Raw genomic sequence first — 26128 nt, 5'->3', positions numbered from 1 at the left:
GCTTCCTGAATAGTGTTACCTTATAATAATGTATTCTCAAGTCCTCCCATCCTTGGCTTTTGGCATACATTTTATTTTTACACATGCTATATGTAATTATATATATATGTATATACATATACATATATATATGTAACAACACATTGCTACTATTTTTGGCTTTGGATTGTTATCTTTTAGAGAAAGTAAAAATGCAAAAAAAAGATATTTTATTTTACATTTATTTATTGCTGCACTCTTCATGTCTTTATATAGATCCAAGTTTCTCTACACTCTCATATTTCTTTAGCTTAAAGAATTTCCTTCTACATTTTTTATTGTATAGATCCGCTGACTCTGAATTCTGTTTCTCTGAGAAAGCCTTTATTTCACCCTCATTTTGAAGGTATATTTGCTGGCTTTAGAATTCTGAGTTGATGTTTTTCTTCTTTGAACACTTCAGAAACTGTGACTCTTTTGTCTTCTAGCTTGCTTGGTTTCTGACGAGAAGTTTGATGAGATTCATTTTTCTGGCAAGTTGTGCTGGTTGCTGACATGAGGCCTCCGGTTCTCACCCTATAAATCTCCTTCTAAGGTTGCTTGAGTGTCTTCATGCTATGGCTGCTGACAGCCCCCAGAGCAAGTGATTTAAGAGAGACAGAGCAAGGAGGAAGCTACAGTGTGTCTTCCATGACCTACTCACAGAAGACACAACCATCATCTCTGTCACATTCTATTTGTTAGAAGAAAGTCACTAAGAGAAGCCCATGCTTAATGGGAGGGAATTAGGCTTGGCCTTTTGAGAGGAAGAGAATCAGAGCATCTGTACAATTATTGAAAAACTGCTACAGGGTTTAAAGACCCTCACTCTGGGGGTACCTGGGTGGCTCAGTTAAGTGACCAACTCTTAGTTTCAGCTTAGGTCATGATCTCAGGATTATGAGATTGAACCCAGAGTCAGGCTCTGCACTCATCGTGGAGCCAGCTTGAAATTTTCTCCCTCCTCCCTCTGTCCTTCCCCCTGCTCTCTCTCTCTTTAAAATAAAATAAATAAATACAATCTTTAAAGAGCCTCACTCTGTAGGGGCTTGTGAAGTGAATTCCTCACCCTTGCCCATACCTGTGAAGGTGCTAATATGATTTGAATGCCTCAGTCAACACACTGTTCTTACCAGCAGCCCTTTTCATGTGTGGACACAGTTACTGGGGCTCATAACTATCTTTTCTTGTCTGAGAAGAGGAAAACACCTTCTAAAGTTGAGTTTACATATATATATATATATATATATATATATATATATATATATATATATACACATACTCCTGAAGGATAAAAGATAATATGTGAACAGTAAATTTATAAAGTCAATAAAATAAAATATCATATAATGTCCTTGTAAACTTAGGGCCAGGTAAACGTTCTTTTGAAAAGACCCCCAAAGTACAAGCCATGTAGGTTTGACTACACCAAAATTAAGGATTTGGGTTAGATAAAAGACTTCCTAGTTAAAAAATAACAGGGGAGGGGCGCCCGGGTGGCTCAGTGGGTTAAAGCCGCTGCCTTCCGCTTGGGTCATGATCCCAGGATCCTGGATCGAGCCCCGCATCTGGCTCTCTGCTCAGCAGAGAACCTGCTCACCACCCCCTCGCCCACCTCTCTCTGCCTGCCTCTCTGCCTGCTTGTGATCTCTGTCTGTCAAATAAATAAATAAAATCTTTAAATAAAAAAAAAATAACAGGGGATAGATTGGGAGTAGATATTTACAATGTTAAAAAAGGATAAAATTTCTTGCAAATCAAAAGAAAAACACGAGAAACCCAATTCTTAAAATAGCAACAGAAGTAACAGTTCAGAGAATGGAAAGCTCTGTAGCTATTACGCACAGAAGAGGTGCTTGGCCACACGAGTGAGCAGAGAAGACCACCGGAGTAAAGTGAGTCTGATGCAACCTTACAGACATAACGTGGGCAAAACCCAGTGTGTTGGAAGATACCAAATTTGGAGGGGGTGGGGGATGGCGACTCAAGGGAAGTCGGGGCTCCGCCTCGCCCCGGTCACGTGCTCCCCGGAGCAGGAGGGATCGCGGCAGGCGGTGCGCGCCCCTCCACCCACGCGTGGGCCTCCGCCGTGTCTCCTGCCCTCGGAGTCGGAGACTCGCCGCGACCGCCACCTAGAGTCACTGCCTCGTCCTCTGGACTCGGAGGGGAAAATACTCTTCTTGAGACCTTGCTGCCTGGAGAGTACCCCTGCTCTCGTCGGGAATATGAGTGGCCGCGCCCGCGTGAGGGCCAGAGGCCTGGCCCGCAGCCCCAGCGCCGCGGAAGCCGGTCGCACCTGTGCCCCGCCGTCACGGTCACGGTCGCCATCACCATCGGTGTGTAGGACTCGTGGCCGACAGGGCCTCGCGCTCTCCTCCTCGGTGGCCTTCATGCACACCGCCTTCCTCTCCTTTTACCTCCACAACTCTGCAGGGTATCTTCTTCCCGCTGGACTTCGGGTCTTTCCAGAGTTTCTCATATTTTTCCCTTCCCGGGGGGTGGGGTGCTTATCCCGGTAAGATAGTCATGTAGATGTTTTTGGCCGGTGAAGAGTACTGGAGATTGGAGGCAAGTGCCTCATTCCTTCTGCTTTCTGAGAGTTTAATTACTTAACTCAGTTTTAAGTCTCTTGGTAAAAACTGTTGTACCACTGTAGGGCATATGAGCTAGTATGATTTGTCTTTCTAATTCCTACGCCTGCGTAAGTAATCTCAGACACAGATGTGGTTTAGATTCAGTCGCTGCTTCTTGACCAACCAGCGTGGGTAGGGTTCTTGGTTACATTTAGGCAAGATTAGATTAAATTGGCCGGCGAATCAGCAACTTTTGAGGGATATTACCCCGACCTATCAGTATTTGGAGCAGTCTTTTAGACCAGAAGTTCTCAAGTGTGCTCGTTGTGCCTTTACTTTCATGTCATTGTTTTCCCCTGACTTCATGCATTTCTTAGCTCGCCAACATATACTTCTTGAGTGAACAGAAGTAGTTACTGTGAAAAGAGGAAATATCAGTGGTTCCCTTGGCCTATTTCATAAACAAATTTGGAGCCCATTTATTCAAAAGAGTCATCACCTGACCTGGTGACCCAGGTCCTCTGGGCTCAAATTGTTTTCTTGCTTTAAATGTGTTTACATCGGAGGCCTCCCGCCTGGAGGCAGTGGAAGCATGAGGTCCGTGTTCATCTCTGCCACCTTCCCTCTGATGAGCTCCCTGGGCATGAGAATCACAGCTCTGCCTCCTTATACCTTCTATCTGGCTCACAGTCAAAACTAAAGTTTGATAAATGGGAAAAACTATAGCTTGTCCTTATCCTTTTTTTCTAGAATGAACAGTCTCTTCTCATCATCTCTAGCATTTTAGGGCCATTAGTTTACATTAGCTGACATTCGTTAACATTAGTTATTGAAGACTTAGGACATGATATGCTTCTTATTTTGTGATAACTTTTTGGTTTATGACTTAACATCTTAAATCTAACCAAGCTTTTCTCCACCCCACCCCCCATTTTAGCCTACATCTGTTGATACTGGCAACAATGAAGCATCTTCTACCAGTAGCTTCGTGGGAACAAGCAGGATGTCCCAGAGTTGTAAGTGCAGCTTGATCTGCCCTCCCCTGCATCCCATCCCATCCCATCCCATCCCATCCCATCTGAATGGAACCGGAATGATTGCTAGGCTTTACAGCAGCCCACTCACTTCTCTGGCATCCCATTTACCTCTTCTCAGAGGACCCCCTGTGTGTGTTTGGTTTCTTTGGGACCCCAAAACACAGTCTACCACTGAATTTCCTGATACTTCTTGGCATTTGGGCATCCACAGGTGCCAAGAATCCAGTTTTCTGGTTTTTTCTGTTCATTGAATAATTCTGAATAATGTTCAGAAGTTCTTTATCACATAGAAGTGTCTGTGCCTACCACCTACCACTCCAGCTACTATGCTCTCCTCTTTTTTCCCACCATTTGATGGTAGCTGTCTTCACTGCAAATCCAGACTGGGACTCAGGGTACTTGTCCACTGGCTACTGCAAGTTGCCACTATTCTGGTGTGGGTTGGCATGCCCCGTACCCTGGTTTGCTAGGGCTCTCATGACAAAGTGCTGTAGACTTGGGGGCTTAAATGATAGAAGTGTGGTGTTTCATAATTCTAAAGGCTGGAAGTCCAAGATCAAGGTGTCCACAGAGTTGGTTTCTTCTGAGGCCTCTCTCCAGGGCTCGTAGAGGGCTGTCTTCTCCCTGTGTCTTCACACGGTCTTCCCTCTGTATTTGTCTGTGACTTTATCTCTTCTTATAAGGACACAGTCATGTTGCATTAGGGCTCATGCTAATGACATTATTTTAGCTTAATTACCTTACTAAATACTCTGTCTCAAATACAGTCACATTCTGAGATACGAGGGTTTAGATCTTCAACACGTAAATTTGGGGGACACATAATTCACCCAGTAGCCATGGCTGAAACCTGTTAGCTGTCTCCCTTGCTCGGACTATGAAGTTAAGTGATGTTAGTTCTAAGCACTTAGGGTCTCCCAGACCCTGTGGATCATCAGTCTCTCCACCATCATCTGCTTGGCTGTCTATTCTCCACCAGGGATTTTCTAGCTCGTGCAAGTAGCCTCTGTGCTCTGAGCTCGAGGAAGTGCACTTGGTCACACAGAACACCTGCCCTGGGGGGCATCAGGTCATGCCATCCACTGCCCAGCTGCTCTTGGGACTTCCTTTCCACTCCTGATGCACATTCTTGTGACTGGCAAGGCTCAGACATAGAATTTTTTATTTGATTATTTTTAAAAATCGTGGCAAAATATACAGAATGTAAAATTTTGCATTTCAGCCATTTTCAGTTGCATACTCCTTTGGCATTAAGGACACTCACATCATTGTGCAGCCATCACCACCATCATCTCTAGGACTTTTTTTTTTTTTAAGATTTTATTTATTTATTTGGCAGAGAGAGATCACAAGTAGGCAGAGAGGCAGGCAGAGAGAGAGGGGGAAGCAGGCTCCCTGCTGAGCAGAGAGCCCGATGCGGGACTCGATCCCAGGATCCTGAAATCACGACCTGAGCCAAAGGCAGCGGCTTAACCCACTGAGCCACCCAGGTGCCCCTCTAGGACTTTTTTATCTTACAAAACTGAAACCTGGTACTCATTAAAAATTAACTCCCCATTCTGTCCTCCCTCGAACCCCTGGCAGCTACCATCTCTCTCTCTCTCTCTCTTTTTTTAAGATTTTATTTGTTTATTTGAGAAAGAGCCAGCTAGAGAGAGCACGAGCAGTGGGAGGGGCAGAGGGATAGGGAGAAGCAGGCTCTCCACTGAGCAGGGAGCCCAATGTGGGGCTCGGTCCCAGGATCCTGGGATCATGACCTGAGCCGGAAGCAGACGCTTAATAACTGAGCCACCAGGCACCCTCTGGTAACTACCATCTTATGGCAGATTGATTTTTTATAAACCACCTAACATTTTGAAATCAAGAGCAGTGAGTGATATGAATAATCTAGTAAGAATAATTTTTAAACATTTTAAAGATTTTATTTATTTATTTGACAGATAGAGATCGCAAGTAGGCAGAGAGGCAGGCAAAGAGAGAGGAGGAAGCAGACTCCCTGCTGAGCAGAGAGCCCGATGTGGGGCTCGATCCCAGAACCCTGGGATCATGACCTGAGCCGAAGGCAGAGGCTTTAACCCACTGAACCACCCAGGCGCCCCAATTTTTAAAACATTTTAAGAAATTAAATAAATGTGATTTTCCTGGGCAACTCAGACTCCACAAAAAGGGTATGAGCAGTGGTTTTGAGCCAGGGATAGTGTCATTTGAGGGGGTTGCAGTGGCTGTATCAAAGGGTAGTCAGAGTCCTAGAGATTGGTCATACTATTACTTCAGAGTAATACTACTACTACGATTGCTTTGTAGTAATACTCTGTACTTTCCTATTTTCACATTATCTTCCTTTCACATTATGCCACGTCATACCCCAACAAACAACATCTCTGTACTTGTTTAAAGAGAAAATGTTCATTTGGGAACAGATTTTCCTTTCATATTTGCCAGAACCTAACAGTAAGTAACATGCCCTAAGGTGAAATGCTGGCTTTCATTTTTGAAGAAATGAACTAGCATAAAAACTGACAGCAGTGTTCTCGGAGTTCTTTTCTCATGACTGAGAGACGTAACATATTCAGCCCCAATCTGTAAAGAAGTTGGTGTGGACAGTCTTTGTCTGTGAGTGTTCAGAGGGTTATGCAAGAGCTGAAGGAGAGACAGCTGCCCTCCACACCTGTGTGTGCAGGAGGGCATAGGGGATGGGCCTTTTTCTCCTTAACAAAGAGGAGAATCAGACTAGACCTAAACATTATGAGGTAGAATTAACTTGTGGTATGTTCTTTCTAACAACACATATGACGCTTACTTTACGGTTTTCAGGTTTTAGGCTGAAGACTTCTACATAGTCACGATTATTTTCAGCAGTGTGGGTTGGTTTTCATTAAAGCCACAAAAGTCTGAGCTTCGGTTAGAGACTCAGTTTTGACATAGTAGTTGTAAACAGCATCACTAGAATGAAACATGAGATGTCATGGCATTCTCTTCACATTTTAGGTCAAGACGTTGTATCTTCCGGTGATACTGGATGTACTTTCACTGAAAGAGGTGGGAAAATCAGACAGGACTTCAAGGATCTGAGTGTCTGTACCAGAGAGAAATTGGCCCATGTGAGAGATTGCAAAAGAGGTATGGAGTAATCGTGTTACTTACTTTTTAAATGTTACCAAATCATGCCTAAGGAATTTTAATTTCTAGATCTAAAATAAGCAAGTTTATATATTGACTTAAAAGACATTTATTGAGTGTCTGTTATATTTAAAACATTATTTAGACATTAGTTGTTTTAGCCTTAATTCTTTCCTTTATTAATAGAAGTAAGAATATTTCTTCTAAACATGTCACTTTTTGAAAAGATTTTCTCCTTACACTTGGGGTAGGGGTTGAAGGATAGGCTCTGTTTCTTTTCCAACAGTTTTCTATGGGAAACAATAACGTCTCTGGACTTCAGTTGTAAAAAGAAAGATCTAGTCAGTTTTTGGAATTTTTAACCATTTTTCAAAGTCATCCCTGAAATTACACCCAGAATTATGGGCCTATGCATCTTCAGGAAGTTAGGTGTTTTCATTAGATTCTTGAAAGGCTTTGTGACACCCTCCCAAAAGTTGGGAAAGACTCCCTGATGCAGATCAGTTTTCTTCAAGCTTTTTACAACCATGCAAAAAATTAAGGAGTAGATACATTGTTACCTAGCATACACACACTACCACAAAAAATGGGAGCCAAGTTTCATGAAAGAATGTTTGCCCTTACTATATACAAGGCACTCTGGTCAATTCTGTTGCATTCTAGTCATTTCATAAAATGTGTTGGGTCATGTCATATGTTGTCATAACTTGAGCTCTAATGGGTCATAATTACAGTGTACAAACACTGGTGTAGGTAATATCCAAGGGTCTTGCCAGATCTGACATTCTAGGATGACTCCTCTTTGTCCCAGGATATAGGAGAACAAAAGAAAGCTTTTCTTTAATTAAAATAGCACAAGAATCACTTGCTCCTAACAGATATCTACAGTACATAGAAACTGAGGAAATACCAACGCACACATGGTGCTCTTTTTCTTTACCACCTTGGGGGCTCATGTTTCCACTTCCTTCATGAAAGGAAGCAAAATAGTGCACATCTAATAGAATTCCTTTCCATAAGACAAACACTGGATGATTCCCTACAAGGAGAAATCCGAAGTACCTCCCTTGTGCCCTCCTAGATTCCGTCCTAGAGGGAGCTGATGCCATCTTGAGCACTGAACAACAACTATAATGAGGCCATCTCTGAATTTGTCTGATACACTTTGAAGAGTTGAATAAAAAATTCTGTAGGGGCTGGAATTTCTGGAAGCTTACCCATGTCTGCAGAAAAGAAGCCCAGAGGCCTTGTCTGTTTTCATGCATAAAAGATATGTAATTTCTTTCCTTCCCCCGTTCTCCCCTCAATCTCTGAGGGCCTTCTGCTTTTCCCCGATTGAACTATTTCAGAATTGTCAGAAGGATGGGTAACTTTTGATTGTCTCGATTTCCAAGGGGTTGGGGGTTGTGCTTATGGTAAGAACTGGACAGTGTCTTTATAATGTAAGAGCAGCATCATTTCAGAGCAGCATCTGAAAATACTGCTCGAGCCAATTTGCGTTGCACAGATGCAGAGCTGGAAGGCAGGCTCTGGAAGAAATCCTATGACAAGAATGTCAGTATCTTCTCTTAGGTTCTTACGAGGCCTGCTTTACACATGATCACACGATCAATCTTAAATGGTATGATTAATATTATCAAGGTGTGATTTTATTTTGGTGAAAAAAAAAGTTTTTTCTTTCTCTTCTCAGGTTCCAGTGGAGTACCTGTAAAACTGGTCGCAAATCTCTTTAGTTTAGATCTGCCCCTGGACTGGCAGCTCTACCAGTATCATGTGGCCTATGTTCCAGATATAGAATCTAGAAGGCTGAGAATCGCTTTGCTTTACAGTCATAAGGCACTTTCCAACAAAGCAAAAGCATTTGATGGCGCCATCCTTTTCCTTTCACAAAAGCTGGAAGCAAAGGTACAGTATGGTTACTTTTTACACCTACACACATGTATATACTTACACTCACCCGAGTATAGTTAAGAGGTTAGTCAATTGTCATTACGGTTGGAATGAGTGTCTCACTCCTTTACTCTGTCCTGAGATGCCTGAGAGCAAAAAGACTTCCTAATTAAGATCTCATCAGTAATTGCTTTCTTAATTAAGAAGCTGATGATGTGGCATTTAAAAAATAAGAGCTGTATTACAAACACTGCCTTTTTAACTACTGCGATTTTTTTTTTTTTTTTTGCAAAGTGTCCTTGAAATAGGCCTCCTTTTTAAACTTTTCCCCAAATAGGCAAGACTTCAACAAACACCATTTAGCCTATGGCTTCAGAGCCTTAAATTTGTTCTTTTGCTCCTGCACAGTTGTACCTGTGTGCCTAAATAACTTTATATCAATCTCTAATTTGAAAGCTGTCATTTCTTTCATCATATGAAGTATGAGCTATTGATATCAATTCTAAGGATTTTTTTAATGGTGTGATCACTGGATATGGCGGTCGCATGATTCATATTCCTTTATCCATGTTTTTGTACATTCAGCATTTTCAGTCCTAAAATATACTGTTTTTGATGCTTTTATCATATATGTTCTAAGGCAGTTTTAAATTACTACAAAGAAAAAAGAATCAGTGTCTTTATAAAAAATTAAAGTAGAGCATCAAATTAAAACTTTATGTTTCTATCCCTGAGAAATCTTAATCCTTTAGTTCAACATTTTGGACAGGATGGTATACCAAGGCATAAACTTAAATTTCTAGACTCCATATAAATCTCTGCGAATTTCCTCAAGAAATGCATTTCTGAGCACTCTTGGGGCCTTTATCTTTTTATGAAAGTCTAAGATTTATACGAGCTGCTTGAGTGATTATTTTGTCTGGATATGGAATTAAAAAATCATACCATAGGCTTAAAATTTAGAGGCTTGGAAAATCTGGATCTGTAAATTTAGAAACATTTTAATTCGTCGTAGGTCCTTATTGATCCTTCAGGGTTTTGTCCTATGACCAGACATCGATAGCATGCTAGTATGGTGTCTCTCGTACTTAAATGCTGTATTTAGAGTGTATTGTTATCATTAAGGATTATCTTGTTCTTGTTGATACATCTGCAGTAACAGTGAATTAAATATGTTAATATTATACGCCCCCCACACACACCATGAGTGGTCCAGCTTTCTTCGATTGTACCTAACCAAAATGGAGAAATTTTACTCTACAGATGCTCAGAATAAACATATTATTTGTTTCTCATTCAAAATGAGCATGCAGTATGCACCTTAGGGATGGTATCTAATGAAGAGGCAGGTGAGTAAAGAGAGTGTAAAAATATGGTTAGATCGTGGGTCACTTGGGTGGCTCAGTGAGTTAAGTGTCTGCCTTTGGCTCAGGTCATGATCCCAGAGTGCCTGGATCGAGCTCCTGCTCAGCAGAGAACCTGCCTCTTTTTCTGTGCGTTCTCTCTCTCTCTCTCAAATAAATAAATCAATCTTAAAAAAAAAAAAAAAGTTGTGAGACAAATCAGGGTTGTTGACTTTATTTCCCAGGTTTCAACAAAAAAGTATTGTTTTATATCTTATCACCCTATGGCCTGCCTACCCAGTGATGGTGAGATAGAAATAATAGAAATAGTGTCACAACAAACATGTTACTGTGCTCACCTTTTTATTCTGGTCTTCACAGTGACTCAGGCTTAATCTTGCACTCCCGTCCGTCCTCTGCACACTTTGTAGGATCCGTGTTTTTGTTGAGAGAGACCCTGCACTCATGCGTTCATCACTGCCCCCAGAGTGCGGTTCTAGAAGTCCTAGTCTGCTCCTTCCTGGCCTTCCACTGTCTTGCAGATCCCATCGGTGTATCTGTGGCCACCATGTGGTCTGCTTTCACTGGTCATATCTAGCTGCCACTCCTAGCATTCATTCTGCCCTTACAGAGAGCCTGCGGTGTGATTTCAAGGTGCTGGCATCATTGAAGGAGCAACGACAGATAAAACACGGCTTGTGTCAAATCTTTTCTGCTCAGTAGGAAAGTTATTGACGACCAAATACAGTGCGAGGTTATTTACAAATGAATATGGTACAAGATGACATTTCTCGAGTACCTGCTCTTCCAGGCTCTCACTTAATCCTCTTAACACCCCTCCAGCCTTAGAGGTTAAGTATCTCGTCCAAGGTCTTCATACAGAGCTTGACTAAAGGCAAGACCCTGACCAGCAGGATACTTCAGTGGGAGCTGATACTGGCTCCTGGGGTGGGATTTGGGTCAGTGAAGGGGATGACGGGGAGAGGAGGGATCTCCAGACAAGAGGACAGGGAGGAGCAAAGGCACAGTGATAGAAGGCTGGGGTGGGGGGCATATTTTAGAAACTTCTGATTGTTCAGGTTTAGCTAGGAAGGAATGAAGTTGTGGCTCCAAAGGTAGGGAAAATCTTAAATGTCCTGCTGAGGGATAGGGACCATCCTCCATGGAGCACTGAAGCCTCAGAGAGAGTGCTTCCATGAGATCTCTGCTAGATTACATTTACTCTGATCACATCCTGCTGGACGGTTGACAGGGGAAAATGGAAAGATTAATAAAGAGCCACTGGAGTCATCTGGGCAGGAGTCAAAGGGGCTTGAACCAAGGGACAGAGCCCTGCAATTTATTTAACCTTCCTGCATGCGTGTGCTGTGGGATAAAGATGAGATCAGTGAATTATCCCATTTAATCTTCACAACACTGGGACTTAGGCGAGACTTCCTCCTATTTTAGAGATGGGGAAAGGTCTTAAGGAATTGAAGTGGCTTGCTCCGTGTCACACGGGGAGCTGCAAGAGGCGGAGGACGTGGGTTTGTCCAATTCCCAGTCATGTCCTCCTAAGCCCTGTGGTAAGTAACTGGAGCAGCGGAAACAGAAGAAAGACATTGTTGGTGTAGAAGTGCTAAGTCCTGCCAACCAGATGACCATGAGGTGGCTGCTGGGTTGAGAAGTGAAAGCACACTCTGACGCAGCCTGGGACGGGAAGCCTGGGGGTTGTGGGCAAGAACAAACACAGGAACCCAAGAGCAGTTGGCGTCTGGCGGGGGAGGTGCAGGGAGCACAGAGAGTTTGCTTAGATGGCTCTTAGGAATGCAGTTCCTGGAGGGCAGTGTGAGGGGGGACCTCTGCTGCCACCTGCCTGCCAGCCCCTCAGCCCAATGTCCTTTGTTGTCTGTAGCCTTTGTCCTGAAATCCCCACAGCGGTTTGAAAGCATCTCACCTCTTTTGCCTGCTAGACTTCTCCCAGGTGTTGACAAGCTCTTCTTACAGCTCTCCACCTCTGACTTCTCACAAGTTGAGTAAGAAATCACCTTAGTGGAATACTCACCCCCCGTGGAAGGACCCGTCTGTCTATGTCCATGCAATGAGCCATTCCTCCCCTACATTTCTGGTTCAGCCTGAAAGCGATTACGAGTACACTGTAGCTACAGAAAGTAGGGATAAAATACTGGCTAATGTACTGGCCTCTTCTGATTCCTTACCTTCCTGAAAAGTCCTTGGTCATCGATTTTTATTGTCTGATTTGATCACTCTTTTATTCCAAAAGCCTGTACCAAGTCCTGTCTGGTCTGGGAAACTTCATATTTCGTTGGGTAGCTGGTATAGAAACCTGTTCATGCAATTGTTCTATTGTTAGAACATTGTTTCCGATTATAAGAAACATACAAATTTCTCTAGACCTTTCAAAAGTTAGTAGATTCCCTGTGTGTTTTAATGTCTGCTGATTTATTCACCATGTTTACTTGCCCTCTTGCAAATTCCCTCTCCTTACCTTTCTTTTCTGCTTTTCTGTTTTTTTAAAAAAGGATTTATTTTATTTACGCGACACACAGAGAGAGAGAGCGTGCCCCCGTGTGCAAGTGGGGGGAAGGGCAGAGGGAGAGGTGAAAGATTCCTCAAGCGGACTCCCCACTGAGCATGGAGTCCGACTCAGGGCTCCTTCCCAGGACCCTGGGATCATGACCTGAGTCAAAATCAAGAGTCAGTTGCTGAACCAACTGAGCCACTTGGGTGCCCCTCTGCTTTTCTGTTTATGAATAAACTTTTGAGAGGCCTCTGGAATCCATGAACCCAGGGTGGGCTGGACAATCCACTAATAGGCTTCTGGGTGTCAGTGAACCACCTGTAAATGGGTACATCGTTGCGGTATATACATATGTGCAGTTTTCATGGGACAATGCCTATAACTTTTATCAGACTCTCGAAGTACCTTGTGACCTGCTCCCCAACCTCAGCTAAATGAGGTCAAGAAACACTTTATCTTTGGATCAAGTCTCTGTATCCTAAGTCTGATTTTGATTCTCCAATAAGAAGTTAGAGAGGTGGGGCGCCTGGGTGGCTCAGTGGGTTAAGCCTCTGCCTTCGGCTCAGGTCATGGTCTCAGAGATCAATCCCTGCATGGGGCTCTCTGCTCAGTGGGGAGCCGGCTTCCCCCTCTCTCTGCCTCTCTGCCTACTTGTGATCTCTCTGTCAAATAAATAAAAAAAATCTTAAAAAAAAAAAAAAGAGAAGTTAGGAGAGGGATGCCTGGGTGGCTCAGTCGACCTGCCTTGGCCTCAGGTTGTGATCCCGGAGTTCTTGAATCCAGCCCTGGGTGGGGAAAATCCCTGCTCAGCAGGGAGCCTGCTTCTCCCTCTGCCTCTGCCTGCAGTTCCCCCTGCTTGTGCTTGCTCTCTCCCTCTCTCAAATTAATAAATAAAATCCTAAAAAAAAAAAAAAGGAGTGAGAAGTGTTGCTTTTCTAGGATTAGCAAGATAGAAAACCCTGAAAGTGCAGTGTGATTAGATTATTACATGCTAACCCCTGCAGCTCCGTTTGTTAATACATATTAAATTGTGACCGCTGTGTTGTCTCTGATTCTTCACACTTGAGGGTGATCTAGCGTGCACATTAAGTACATCTTTTCCCAGGTCACCGAACTGTCCAGTGAAACTTCGAGAGGCAACACTGTAAAGATGACTATCACTCTGACAGGGGAGCTGCCGGCAAGTTCCCCTGTGTGCACCCAGGTCTTCAGCATCATCTTCAGAAAGTGAGGCACCTCCCACAGCACTTGAGTTGAGGCTAACGACACCGTTCGGTACAAGTCTCGTGCTTTCGTGTAGCTGTGCGGTGATGGGCCCCGCAGTCCCTCACAGCCTCTCTCTGGCTGCCGCCTCATCATCCAGAGCTCTTTGAGTTGGGACAAAGAGCTCAAGGGTTGTGGGGTCTCAGTGGTGGCAGGGCTGGAGTGCGGTAGGGTGGGGTGGGGCTGCCTTTTCTCTCCCTTCTTTGTCTGTACCCTCTCCTGCCCTCCCACCCAGGCTGAAAAATCAGGGATGTCTGGGTTTGTCATGAAAGATTTGTTATTCTCCAACACCACCCGCTGCTCTCTGCTCTCCCTTCCCCCTCAGCCCCCTGCCATGTGAACCCCTGGGGCAGAAGGAGGGTTGTGACATCACTGTCCAGTGCCCTTCTAAGTGATGTGAGGATCACTTGCCTCTCGGGGGTCATCTCGGGGGTTGTTGGGTGGATCTCCATGAAACGTGGATTTCTTGGCCCCTCACTTGAACTGGTAAAGAGAATTTCAAGAGTGGGGCCTGAAATTCTCATTTTTAGCACGTTTCCTGGATGACAAGTGGGAACACAGAGACTTGTAAACCAGTATTTTCCACGCTCCTGGTTGGACCAACAAGGTGTTATGTTCAAAAAGCTTTGGCGCCAGTGCTTTGCTTAAGAACGGCCTCTGGACAGAGGAATTTGGGTTTTGCTGGGTGGGATACATAAAAGGAATCCATCCCCACCCCCAGATATGTTATTTCTTAATTCTAGTCAGACATCTTGCTAAATAGCTTTGGATGGTATTCAGTGTTGGAGGCTGAGGCTCAATGACATTTCATAGCCCAAATCCTGCAGTTGTAACCTCTGTTTCCTGACTTGAAACGCTTACACTTCCCCCATGCAATGGGCAGCCTCAGATTGGTGACGTGTCCTGTTCCAGAGGTGGCCAGGCTTAGTTGCTGAAGAGGCAGCAATGCTATGTAGCCTCATTAGAAACAGCCTCCCAGGGGCACCTGGGTGGCTCAGTGGGTTAAGCCTCTGCCTTCCGCTCAGGTCATGATCTCAGGGTCCTGAGATCGAGCCCTGCATCCCGCTCTCTGCTCAGCAGGGAGCCTGCTTCCCCTCCTCTCTCTGCCTGCCTCTCTGCCTGCTTGTGATCTCTCTGTCAAATAAATAAATAAAATCTTTAAAAAAAAACCAACAAAAAAATAGTCTCCCATCTCAAAACAGAGAAGAGGCCAGAAAACCTTCAAACATGGCTTGCCTTATCCCCTCCATGCTAACCAGAATGTTACAACCACAGTCATATTGTGACCACATATTTATTGTTGCAGTTAAGTGGAAATAGACAAAAATAATTTCAGTTATCATTCTCAAATAGAAGTCATAGTTCTTATATATACACTCATAGGTATATTTAGCATCTAAACCCTCCAGTGCCAGAATGAGAGTTCTATAGTTCCGACATATTTTTATCATATATTCAGCGTGGGGACAAACTTAAAATTGTACTGTTACTAACTGATGTTGACCAGAGATTAAAAAAAAAATGTATACTTGCAGGATCTTAAAAAAGTTGGCCATGTACCAAATTGGACGGAACTTCTATAAGCCTTCTGAGCCCGTGGAAATTCCCCAGCACAAGTACGTTTATTTATATTTTCTGTTACCCTGAAATTGTTACAATGTGAAGAACGTAATTTACGACGCAATATGATACATTATGCCCTCCTGTGAGAGACTCTGTGTTATGAAAAATAGGGATTTTTAAAATTTTCAAGTTTTTTATAGGATGGAGAAAGTGTGAAGCTAGCAGCCTGTTTTCTTCTATTAGAGTGCTAGATCGTTATCATCAATCCTAGAAGGAATTCAGAAACTGCGTTTTCTGCGTGTGACAAGTAATAACGAAGGCAGAGTGAGCAGGACGGTGTCACAACATGTAGTTGAAGCCGTTTTCTTGCCGACAGGAAGTTAGCGCAGCCAGGGTAGTTGACATTGGGTAAGCAGAGGTCAGACAAACAAGTCAGCTACATGAAACTGGAATTTCCGCTCTAAATGGGGAGTAGGTGTTTCAGGTTAGGTCATCAGCTGCGTCTAGAATGGGTTGTTAGCTCGCCCAGATATGCGGTCAAGCTAAAGACAGAGAGGCAGTTGGTAACCCAAAGACAGATATGTAAACGCAGGAAGGAGTGGGAAAGGTAGAAAACGAGGGGGCAGGCTGTTTCGCCTTGTGCCAGGTAGGGGGGACATGGTGGGGTTTCTGTATGGTAAGTCAGTGTGGCACAGCGGTCTGTATAAAGCATCCTGTCCGTCCTTGTCACTGGTCCCCTGCCGTGGACAAGAAGCTCTTGTGAGCTGGAGTTGGCACAGGACATATGTTTGTCCTGAAGGCTGGCTCAGGAGCACTGTGAAGGAAGTCCACAAAATAAACTGAAGCAGTTCTTAAAAAAATATCTGCTCTTTCTTTCATGTCATTTCTGTTAAGTTTTCCTTAGGCAGGACTTCGGTCCGTGATAGCCCTAAATGTGGATGGGAGCCGTAGCCTCTGCTACAGTGTCCCTTGTGTCCTTGTACATGATACCATCTAGATGATTGCTTACTCTCGTGAGGTCTCGACACTGTCTACGCCATCGAGTCTGTGCGCTTTTCTGAACCCAGAGGTTTTCATTCTGGGATAGAACAGATCCGGTCCAAAATGTCAGTAGTGCCAAGGTAAATTCCTCCTGCTCTGTGGGCATGTAATTCTCATAAATGTATGTTCAAAGGCACTCCAGCTAGAAATAACTAATGTTTTAATCAGCAACTAGAAGGAATCAGACTGAAGGAAAGTAGTTTCGTAAAATCTAGAAAGTTGGAATGTAAAATCAGCACTTAAAAATGGTGATTGTTTCATGATATGACATTTCAAATATGTATTTTTCAATATTTATTTACTTGAAGGTTGTCCCTTTGGCCTGGGTTTGCTATTTCTGTGTCACAGTTTGAAAGCAGGCTCCTATTTACTGCTGACGTGAGTTATAAAGTACTCCGGAATGAGACTGTTCTAGAATTCATGGCTGGTATCTGCCAGGAAACTGGTATGTCCTGCTTTACCCAGATGTGTGAAAAACAGCTGCTTGGGCTCGTTGTCCTCACAAGGTAAAAGCCTGCGTTTAAAAAGCTTTTCCCTAGGGAATGCATTCTTTCTGCCTTCTGGGAACAGGAATAGCATCAGGGCTGCGTCCTGAGATCTGTTCAGTTTACCCACCTATTTAGATGTGGCCGTGCTGGGTTGACTGGGGTTCGGATGTCCTGGAGTGGCATTCCGGGGAGCCTCTGCCGTAGGACAGGGTCCTGCGTTACCGCTTGCTGTGCCCCTCCCCCACCCCCGGTAGTTTGCATTTGTCTGCTTCAGTAGCTCTGCCTGGATTTTCAACCCCGAATTTTGACTTTCTCCTTGACAAAACGCAGCTCCAACAGTACTGCTTTTCTGCAGCCTTCATCCGGCCACTCAGTTAAAATACTCCGTTCCCTCCCCAGTGCTGTGCCGGTGGCACACTGCTCACAGCCGGCTCTTCATAGCCATTTTATTTTGTTTTATCACATCACAGGAGAGAATATTAGGTCCACGGCCCCTCTTATCTGGGAGAGTATGAGATCTTTAAGGCTGAGACCTTTCCAGTCCCTAGACTCTTCTATGTATAATTTGCCTACAGTGCAAATTGAACTGAATTAAACACAAATTAGGTTACTTCCTGAGTACCAGGAAGTCACCGTGTACTGCTGCTAGTCCGCAGATCATTCTTTTAGAGGATGTGCTAGCCTTCTCCTAATCTGGCTTGGAATTGCCACTTAATGTTGTTTTTCTGCGTTATACAGCTGGGAGGTGGGACTGGTTGAATTAGCCTCCTGTCCTTCTAGCCTCCTGTCATGATCATCGCGAATTAGTGTATCACACTGCTCCAGAGTAACCTTGCAAAGTACCAAGAGCCCAAGAGAAACCTGACAAGGAGGTTTCTGCCCCAGGGTTGGGGCAGCACACAGAGCTGCTGGGGAGAGAGAGTTTAGAAGGATTTTAATCAATCTCCTTGGCAGTTCCACTAAGAGTCAGGCCTAGATGGGAGATTAAGTGGGGTACTCGGGTTGCATGGTTCATCAGCCTTTTTTGGGTGTCTTTCTTTTCTTTCTTTCTTTTTTTTCTTTTCATTCCTTTTCTTTTCTTTCTTCCTTTCTAGATTGATTTATTCATTTAAGAGAGAAAGAGCTGAAGTGGGACAGGGTGGGGAAAAGGGAGATGGAGAAAGAGAATCCCCAAGCAGACTCTCCACTGAGCACAGATCCTGATGCGGGGCTCGATCCCAGGACCCTGAGATCATGACCTGAGCCGAGATCAAGAGGTGGACCCTTACCCGATTGAGCAACCCAGCCTGCCCCCTGTTTGGGTGCTTTTTATCAGAACAGCTATCTGGGAGCTAAAAAATTGAATGACACCAGAAGCTGATGGGAAAGTTTTGAGCAATGCTTCAGCCTTTGAACTTATAGGAATAATTTATAGTGAAGTTAGAGTGTCTCTCAGTGAGAAAGATTGTGGTCTAATGACTTTCTCACCAGTTTTGTTGAAATGTGGAGGTTTTCCTGTATTCTGAAGAGTTAATGAATGCTCTTCTCAGATAAAAGCTGATCATTAGGGGAAAAAAAAGACTATTCGTGTATTACTATTGTAATTTCTGAAAGTTAGGAGTCTAATATTTTGAATTATAACTGTAGTGAAACAGCCACTTTGTCTTGCATGATTTGGGGAAAACGTTGAAAGATTCCTTGCATTTCCTAGGTACAATAACAAAACTTATCGCATCGATGACATCGACTGGTCGGTGAAGCCCACACACACCTTTCGGAAGAAGGACGGCACTGAGGTCACCTACGTGGATTACTATAAACAGGTTGTACTTTTTTACTCTACCCTCATCTCCTTTCCTCTTAGCTCAGAGAAGTCTCCCTAGTCCTTTCTGAATCAAACAAGTCTCCCCAACCGTCAGGCTAAGTCTGTTTCTGACACCATTCTTCAACTTGTCCCTTCCCCTCTGTCCCCACCTTCCCTGGCTTGTCTCAGACCCTCCTCCTGTCTCCTGTTGCCCTTCATCCTGTAGCCTGGGGCATTTCCCTTCAAAGCATAGCTGATAATATCACTTCCCTGCTTAAAATATTTCTGTGGCTCTCTAGTGCTTCAAGCGCTGGATCTGAGCTCCCGGGCAGTGCCCCTTATGATCTGGCCGCTCCCTTTCCTGAGCCTCCTCTCTTACCACTTCACTTCCTTAGTATGTTCCGTCGTGTTTCCCATTTGTTTGCGGTTCCTTCCGTCAGTTATTCCCCTTCGTAGTCGGCAAGTCACTGACCACCCTTCCCTCCTCTGCTCAGCTGTCTGCTCTTAGGGGACCTCCCGGCGCTCTCCTTAGGGGACCTCCCAGCGCTCTCCCCAGGGTTCCCTTCCTGCATTTGGTGGCATCACATTATCACAGGCAGGATGTGAACCGTCTCTTTTCCCTCCTGAACTTGGATCTCTTTATTTCCGGCTACCCAGGGCTAGCCCAGCACCTTGCACGGAGCAGGTACGCTGATCTTTGCTGATGGAGTCGACTCCCTCAGGCGCTGGATTCAGCGCCATCTCCATGACCTCTGCCCCACCTTCCATCCACAGTTCCTTCCAGAGGCTCCTTCTCTTTGACGTATAATCATATTTCAGTCTCCAAAATCTCACAGATGTTTTCGGAAACAAGAACAAACACATAGCAAGAACTCTTCCTTTCTACACCTTTAAGCAAAGGTTTTTTTTTTTTTTTTTTCCTTTTTTGCCGATTCCTTTGGAAGGTCATCTTTGCTCGCTGCAAGCACCTCTCCTGTTCTTCCTCCCCGAAACCTCGGTCTGGCATCTGCTCTGCTGCTATGGAAATAGCTCTCTGAAGGTCAAATTCAGCTGCCGTTCTTATTCTGAAGGGCTTTTGGTGGCCCTTGACACCAGTGAGCCCTTCCCCCTGGCTGGAGCTGCTCCCTTCCTTGACTGGGGGTCTCTCCACTAGATTTTGTTCTTGTCTCAGCCTCCTTAGCTGTTTCCCCTTCCTTTTCCCCACATGTTAAATGCTGTTACTCACCGTAGCTCCCTCCTGAGGGATCTGGTCTTCTTATCTTGAGACCTTGCAAATGGACTACTTTTTCCTTGCCCTCATTCTCAAATTACAGACTCATCTCCAGTTTCAGACCACATTTGCATGGATGACCCACAGGGATCTCAGAATAGCATCATGCGTGCTGAATGCGTGTCTTCCCCACTCCCACTTCTCCTTGGGAATTCAGCCCCTTGCTGCCTTCCTCTTCTTACCCTCATCTGCTCATTCACTCGTCACCAACACGAACCCTTCCCCCTCTGCACTTGGATTTTCCCTGGAACCCAGCCCCCCACCCCAGCCCTGTTACCCCTGCGGGAATGCAGGACACCTCACAGATTCCCATCTGGGGGATTTGGGTCACCCCTTTATGGTGTCCCTGCCCCAGCAATCTTCATTCTGACCCACCATCCTCACTGCCACCAGAGAGATCCTCCTGAAATACTGCCCAGGAAGGTGGTTAAGAGCATTAACTGTGGAGTGAGGTAGTCCCGGCTTCGCCCTGTGACCTTGAGCAAAACACTGAACTTGGAGTGTCCTATGTAAAGGGGAGCCATTGATCTGCCTTCGCGGTGCAGCATGAGCACTGAGTGAGGTGAGCGTGTCTACAGACCTCTCAGCCCGGTACCTGCATGTGGCGAGCTCGGGACACGTGGAGGAGACCCTGCCCCTCTTTTCCCAGCCTCCCCTTCTTCCTCTCTAGCATCACACACTTTTATCTCCTCTCATCTTCCAGCTTCACGTCTCCCCACCTTGCCACCAGGCACCCAATGCTGCCGTCCCCCCATCCACTCGCTGCTGCTAAGCATTTCTCAGCCTTTGCTCATGTTCGCTAGACGTCTGCACAAATCCACGCTGCGCTTTTCCCCTTCAACACCAGCTAAAACCTTAGCTTCGAAGTCAGCTGTCACCTCATCAGTGAAGCCCTCTCTGACCCCGCTTCCTGTCACAGTCACAGGAGAGCTAGCCGTTCTCTGAGCATTTGTTCCACGCAACACACTTTGCTTCTAGAATGTCTTCCTTGTAGAACAGGGATGGTGTTTGGCTAACCCGAGATGAATAGTGCTTACCAAAGCGTCTTGTGCATGATATGCTCCATAAGTGTTTGTTTATTAAACACCAAGTTTGTTGAACATTTGGGTTTTTTCTTGCCTGAGTAAATGTGTTCTTTGAACAGAGGTATTTTTAGGATCTGTGACATTCTGAGAAGGGAATCGTGGTAAAATCCCACTCACTTTCTTTGTAATGAGTTGTGGTTTGCTGCATATTTATTGTAATTAGGGAGAAAAAGAAAGGAATTGTGCCAATTCTAGAATGTTTTCCTCTCTGTCTCAGGGAAGGAACACTAAATTACTATGTAACCAGCTCTCACGGTGGTCTTCTTGATATTAGCCTTTATATTTCCCTGTTTTATCTCGTGAAAAGCATTTTCAAATGCTAAGACAATTAGGGCAAGGGAGAGAGTACTAGGTTTACTCTATGCCACAGCTTAAGGGGCAGAATTCTTGGCCATGTCACAGATAAATACAATACCCTCTTCCTGGAACATGTCTCAGCTTTGCTACCTAGGACTCCTTGTACTCCTGTATTTTCTTCAAGGTGTTCTGTTGGATTCTGCCTCCTTCATGAAGCCTTATCAGCCTTAAATTGTTTCACTGCCACCACCATACCCCACCCCCACCTTCCTCCCCAGGCACCCAGTACTAAATGGTGTAACACACAGAGATTCCCAAATCTTATGGGATAAATGCTGGCTGTGCTAATTTCCAGTTATGGGACCTTGGGAAAATTGTTTAATTTCTTGTAGTTTCCTCATTTGTGGAGGGGATGATGATAGTGTCTGACTCGTAGGTGTGTCGTTAAGATTAAATGAGGAAAAATGCAAGTGTTTAGCATATCCTTATTGGTGCTTCTCATCTTCTTTGCTTTGTCGATGTGTAGTTGGGTGTAAGGTAGGGGCTGTGCCTCTCCTCCTTGTGTCCACAGCAGCTCCTGGCACATCACAAACATGAGCTGTGTACTGAATTAAAGACATCACAAATAAAAATTCTCCTTCTACGAAGACTTCCTCAAGCTTTTTAGCTGGAGCATTAGTGACAATCAGCCCTTCAAACTGCAATTTCCCAAATTGTTTTTCATTTTAATGACTAGAAGTCCTTATTGAATAGAGAAACTCTCGTTTCTCACTTCCTTAATTATAATTATTGATGTCAGCATCACACAGTGCCCAAACATTTTGTAAATTATAATTCCAGTTGTTCTGTCATTAGTGTTGAGTGAGCTATACTGGAAACGAGTGTTAATTGGGACCTTTGCCGTTGCAAAGGAAATGAACTTTTGGGAAGGTGAGAATGTTTGAAATTCCAGCTTAGGCAGGGAAAGGGGGGAGAGAAAGGGATGGACCATTGCGGAGGACTCATAAACCAGACAGCATGCTGGTGGTTTACGGCAGATGCCTCTGAGCAACTGTTCCTCCCCCATTTCGTACCTGAGGAAAGGTGAGAACTTCCTCAGTGTCCCAGTTCAATGAAGATGACGAACCAGGGATCAGATTTCCATTCGTCAGACTTTAGAGCTGCTTCCCTAGTAACGTCAGGCAGTCTGGAAATCAGGGACTGTCCTGCTTTTGGGGGAATCTCTGGAGTCTGACTTATGTAACTGTCGCCTCCAATCTGTGTGTAGATGTTTTCCGAGTGAGCGTACTGGTTATGCACGGAGTAGCCGTGTAGGTCATCAGTGGTGGAAACACCGACCCTGACTCAGCTCCAGGGGGGCCTTTGATGTGCGAGGTGGCTGGAGACAGTTTGGACTCAGGATGAAGCAATGAACAAATCTTTTCTTTTTTTTCTTTTTAAAAAATGTTGCATTATAAAGGCTAATAATTAAAATCATAAAACAGACCCTGAGAAAGGAAAGATGAGTCCTCGGCAGGAAATAGAAATGAGTGGGGGAACCATAAGGATTGGTGGGGATTTTTTGGTTTCTTTATTAAAAAGATTTGCTCATCTGTTCATTTTGGGATGAGCTTGTTGGTTTTAAATGAGGACGCTCATTTTCCCGTGTTTCATAGTAACTTTTCCCTCCTTCATCTCGCACTCTGTAGCAATACGATATTACTTTATCCGACCTAAACCAGCCAGTGCTTGTGAGTCTGCTGAAAAGCAAGAGAAATGACAGCACTGAGGCCAGGGTGGCCCACCTGATCCCCGAGCTCTGCTTTCTAACAGGTAACGTTTATGCTTTACTGTCCTTCCGTCAGGCTCGTGCTGGATCCCAGGCTCCAGACATACTCGGCGGAGGGTGGAGGGCGGGACCTCCCCCAGCTCTCGGGGACCGGAGTGTTCATCTGACCTGCACAGGGTGGGCCCATGAAGCCATGTGTGTTGGACAAAGTGGGAAAAGAGAAAGCGCTTTGGGAATTGCTTGGCATAGGAAGAGTTGTATGTTTTCCTTAGCTCATGTATTCCCTTTGTTACTTCGACATAAAATAGGCCCCCAGAGATTTTCCTGAAACTAAGCCTCCCTCTCTCTCTCTTTTTTTTTTAAGATTTTATTTATTTATTTGACAGAGAGATCACAAATAGGCAGAGAGGCAGGCAGAGAGAGAGAGGAGGAAGCAGGCTCCCTGCAGAGCAGAGAGCCCGATTCGGGACTCGATCCTAGGACCCTGGGATCATGACCTGAGTCGAAGGCAGAGGCTTTAACCCACTGAGCCACGCAGGCCCTAGCCTCTCTTTTTTTACGTGCAGTCTTTACTTTTTTATTTATGTACTTTAGACCGCTTAGTTGAGGTAATGATTGACATGATGAAAGCTCTATACGGGCGCATGGATGGCTCATTCAGGGTGAAGCGACTTGATATTGGCTCAGGTCATGTTCTCGGGGTTGTGAGTTTGAGCCCCATGTTGGGCTCCACACTGGGTGTGGAGCAAACTTAGTAAAGAAAAAAAAATCAAGTAAAAGCTGTACATATTTAATGAATACAAGTGGATGAGTTTGAGGTAACTGTACACTTAAAAAACCATCATCACCATCAAGGTCATAGACCTATCCTTCAGCTCCCAAAGTTTCTTACTTCCCCAATTATTATTATTACTTTGAGACACACTATTCTGTTTAACTTCCACGTAATCTTTATGAAAATCCCTGTGATTTAGGCATAATTCTTGTTGCCCCCATTTAATAGTCAAGGGAGCCGAAGCTTGCAGCTTGCTCTTAGCCCCATGTCTTTTACTAGGCAGAATTTAAGATTTTTAATAAGATTTTATTTATTTATTTGAAAGAGAGAGTGAGTGGGAGAGAGAGAAGGAGCAGGGGGAGAGGCCAAAGGAGAGGGAGAGTGTGCAGGAGAGAGAGACCTGAATGGGAGGAGGGGCAGAGGGAGAGGGAGAAGCCGACTCCCTGCTGAGCAGGGATCCTGATGTGGGGCTTGAACCCTGGACGGCCGCATCACGACCTGAGCTGAAGGTAGACGGTAACAGCCTAAGCCACCCAGGCACCTCAGAATTTAGGATTTAAACTTTTACCTGTCCAACTTCAGATCTTAATTTCTTTTTTATGATCCTTCTCATCCCAGAATGAGTGAGAGGATTCAAGGGAGTTAATTGAAACCAGAACCAGAAACCTTTACAGTGGTGTTATCTAATTAGAATGAGCTAAAAGGGAGTAGTCAAAGAACCAGTCCAAATTACTTTATTCGGGAGAGACTCTAGAGCTGCTAGTAACTTAATAAGAGATAAACTCTCAAGGTCAAAGTTTTCTAATCCAGGACTAGTTTACCAATGGTAACACCACGTGTACTCTTACCTCACTGCCTTTGCATTAGCTGTACCCTGTGCCTGAATATTCTTTTTTTTTTTTAATTTTATTTATTTATTTGACAGACAGAGATCACAAGTAGGCAGAGAGACAGGCAGAGAGAGGGGGGAAGCAGGCATCTTGCTGAGCAGAGAGCCCGATGTGGGGCTCGATCCCAGGACCCTGGGATCATGACCTGAGCCAAAGGCAGAGGCTTTAACCCACTGAGCCACCCAGGTGCCCCCTGAATATTCTTTTTAAAAATTTATTTATCTTTTTAATTCCAGTACAGTTACTGTACAGTGTTATATTAGTTTCAGGTGTACAATATGGTGGTTCAGCAATTCTGTGCATTCCTCAGTGCTCATCCCGATGGGTGGGCTCTTAGTCCCCTTCACCTCGCTCACCCCCCACCCCCGCAACTCCCCTCTGGCGTCCACCAGTTTGTTCTTTAATTTAGGAGTCTGTACTTCTGTTTGTCTCTTTTTTTCTTTGTTTGTTTTACTTCTTAAATTCTACATATGAATGAAATCATATGTTAGTTGTTTTTCTAATTCTGACTTAATTCATTTGACATTCTACTGTCTAGATCCATCCATATTGTTACAGATGGCAATATTTCATTCTTTTTTATGGCTGATAATATTCCATTGTGTGTGTGTATGTGTATGTGTGTTTGTGTACACGCATGTATATATATATGTGTATGTGTGTGTGTGTGTGTATATATATATATCTATACCCCCCATCATCTTTATCCATTTGTCTATTGATGGACACTTGGGCTGCTTCCATATCTTGGCTATTGTAAAGAATACTGCAGTAAACATAGGGGTGCATGTATCTTTTTGAATTAGTGTTTTTGTTTTCTTGGGGTAAATACCTAGTAGTGGAATTGCTGGATCATATTAAACCAAGCTTCTCTCCAGCATTTTTGAGCTTCATTAGTGTGGGAAGCAATAGGACTTTGATTTTCTTCAGGTACATTGTTTGGGTGGTGCCAAAATGACCTTTGTTTTCCTTCTGTGTGAGTTCTAGAAGGTAATTCTCACCATACAGTAGAATATGAGCACTTTTAATCATGTTCATTTGATTAACAGGTCGGGACTAAGCAAGGAGGACTTTCCACCTTTTACATTTCATTTTCAGTTACAATGGGTATATATTTATTTCACAATTAGAAAAATCAGTAAGGATATAATTCTCGAAGGGAGGGATGCTGCTTATTCTTAATGGCGTTCTGATACTCTGGATCTGCACAGTCCCATTTGGCAGCCACTGGCCATATAGGGTTAATATATAGGGCCATATAGAGCCCTGGCAATGTGGCTAGTGCAACTGAGGGGCCAGCTAGAGACAGGCTGTGAGTGTAAAATACACACTGGATTTCTAAGAATTAGTGTGAGAAAACAGGGAAAATCACTTGTTAATTTTTTTAATATTGATCACATGTT

General features: G+C 44.3%; 1 protein-coding gene across 5 annotated transcripts in view; it reads left to right on the top strand.

Moving 5' to 3' along the window:
- Positions 1-2208: 2208 nt before the first annotated feature.
- LOC111154417 (piwi like RNA-mediated gene silencing 4) overlaps positions 2209-26128 on the top strand; it is a 46193-nt gene continuing 22273 nt past the window's right edge. For 4 of the 5 annotated variants that reach the window (XM_022514003.1, XM_022514001.1, XM_022514000.1 and 1 more), the window contains exons 1-9: positions 2209-2354; positions 3529-3607; positions 6617-6748; positions 8439-8653; positions 13608-13729; positions 15301-15381; positions 16678-16875; positions 18548-18659; positions 22981-23104. In XM_022514003.1, coding sequence (XP_022369711.1) covers positions 2244-2354; positions 3529-3607; positions 6617-6748; positions 8439-8653; positions 13608-13729; positions 15301-15381; positions 16678-16875; positions 18548-18659; positions 22981-23104 — 1174 coding nt within the window. In that variant the 5' untranslated portion in view covers positions 2209-2243. Of the gene's footprint in view, positions 2355-3528; positions 3614-6616; positions 6749-8438; positions 8654-13607; positions 13730-15300; positions 15382-16677; positions 16876-18547; positions 18660-22980; positions 23105-26128 lie in introns of all 5 variants that reach the window. The other variant, XM_022514002.1, reaches the window with a different exon arrangement.

Source organism: Enhydra lutris, unplaced genomic scaffold (assembly GCF_002288905.1).
Source record: "Enhydra lutris kenyoni isolate GAN:26980312 unplaced genomic scaffold, ASM228890v2 scaffoldscaffold37, whole genome shotgun sequence".
In the NCBI taxonomy this organism is placed as follows: domain Eukaryota; kingdom Metazoa; phylum Chordata; class Mammalia; order Carnivora; family Mustelidae; genus Enhydra; species Enhydra lutris.
This window is presented reverse-complemented; position numbering and strand designations above follow the sequence as displayed.